Raw genomic sequence first — 1,238 nt, forward strand, 5'->3', positions numbered from 1 at the left:
CTGAAGTTAGGGAGCAGCATAAATACCCAAACAGCTGGGCTCTATTCCAGTATTTCTGTGGAAACTGGAGATTAGTAGCTGGTGGATCACTCTGCTTGTGACCACATGAGTTTTCCAAGCAACCCATGGCTGGTTAGAGGGGCATATCCTCACTTATGCCACGTGCTTCTGGGTGTGAGAATATGCTGTGTCTTTTGTGCTTAATTTTAGGAAAATTTGTGACTTGCATTGAAAAATGTTTCTTTTTAACAGCTAACCTGGAGAAGTTTGAAATACCAGTCAAAATTCGTTTGAGCCCAGATCCTTGGACCCCTGAGACTGGTCTAGTGACAGATGCATTCAAACTAAAACGCAAAGAGCTCACGGCATATTATCAAATGGACATCGATCGAATGTATGGAAAAAACGTCAAATAATTCTCTTCTGCACCACTTTGCTACAATGAGCTTGGATCAAATAGAAAATACTTGAATTGCCTGTCTCAACTCAACACTTGAGATCAACACACAAAACCACCATTCCTCATTTCCAGCTTAAACTGTTACTTCTGGTGACATCACTATGACAACTGGGAAGTCTAGCAAAATGTTATGGCAGCAAACTTGTATCTGTCTCCTTGTTTTTTCCAGATTTCTCTGCTACCTTGTCAGTCTGTGGATTTTCCCAGGTCTTTTTGGGAAACCATGATTCTGAAGCCTCAAGTTTTTAAACATTTATAAATCCTGTATAATGTTTTATTTGTATCTTGAAAATTTGGATGTATATAGAGAGAACTTGGCTATATAAGAAATGGTTATACTGGGGGCCTTTTTTTACCTAATTATTTAAAGATAAGAAGGTATTGATGTTGTGATATTATGTACATTGAAAATGCTTGTAATGAGATAATTGTTGAACAGAGGACGAGGTTATTTGCTGCTGTGCTATTTTTCTGTGTAAATCTGAGGGAGGAAATGTTTGACATTCCAACTTGTGTAATACACCTTCAATATGTGCCTAATGGTTACTTTTATTTTTATCTGCAAATGAAAGGATGGTCATGGCACAGCTCTGCATCAAGGCAGGTACTCTTGCAGGTGGTAGTTAAAGCTTGTTTAATACAGAAGATGCTGTTAACACATCAGAAGTTAAACCTAAGTATAATCTCTCAAATACAGAAAGTTCCGTTTTTAAGTAGCTCGTGACCATTTCACCCAGAGTTGAGTTGTGTAGTGCTAATATGAACTCCCAGCATTAAT

At 38.0% G+C, this 1,238-nt stretch overlaps 1 protein-coding gene across 1 annotated transcript in view; it reads left to right on the forward strand.

Moving 5' to 3' along the window:
• ACSL3 (acyl-CoA synthetase long-chain family member 3) overlaps positions 1-761 on the forward strand; it is a gene marked incomplete at its 5' end in the record, with an annotated part of 23,091 nt that extends 22,330 nt beyond the window's left edge. The window contains one exon of the mRNA XM_009076511.1: positions 253-761. Within this exon, the coding sequence (XP_009074759.1) occupies positions 253-416 (164 nt within the window). The remainder of the gene's footprint in view (positions 1-252) is intronic.
• Between the last annotated feature and the right edge of the window lie 477 nt (positions 762-1,238).

This window comes from Acanthisitta chloris, unplaced genomic scaffold, assembly GCF_000695815.1.
Source record: "Acanthisitta chloris isolate BGI_N310 unplaced genomic scaffold, ASM69581v1 scaffold4346, whole genome shotgun sequence".
Lineage (NCBI taxonomy): Eukaryota > Metazoa > Chordata > Aves > Passeriformes > Acanthisittidae > Acanthisitta > Acanthisitta chloris.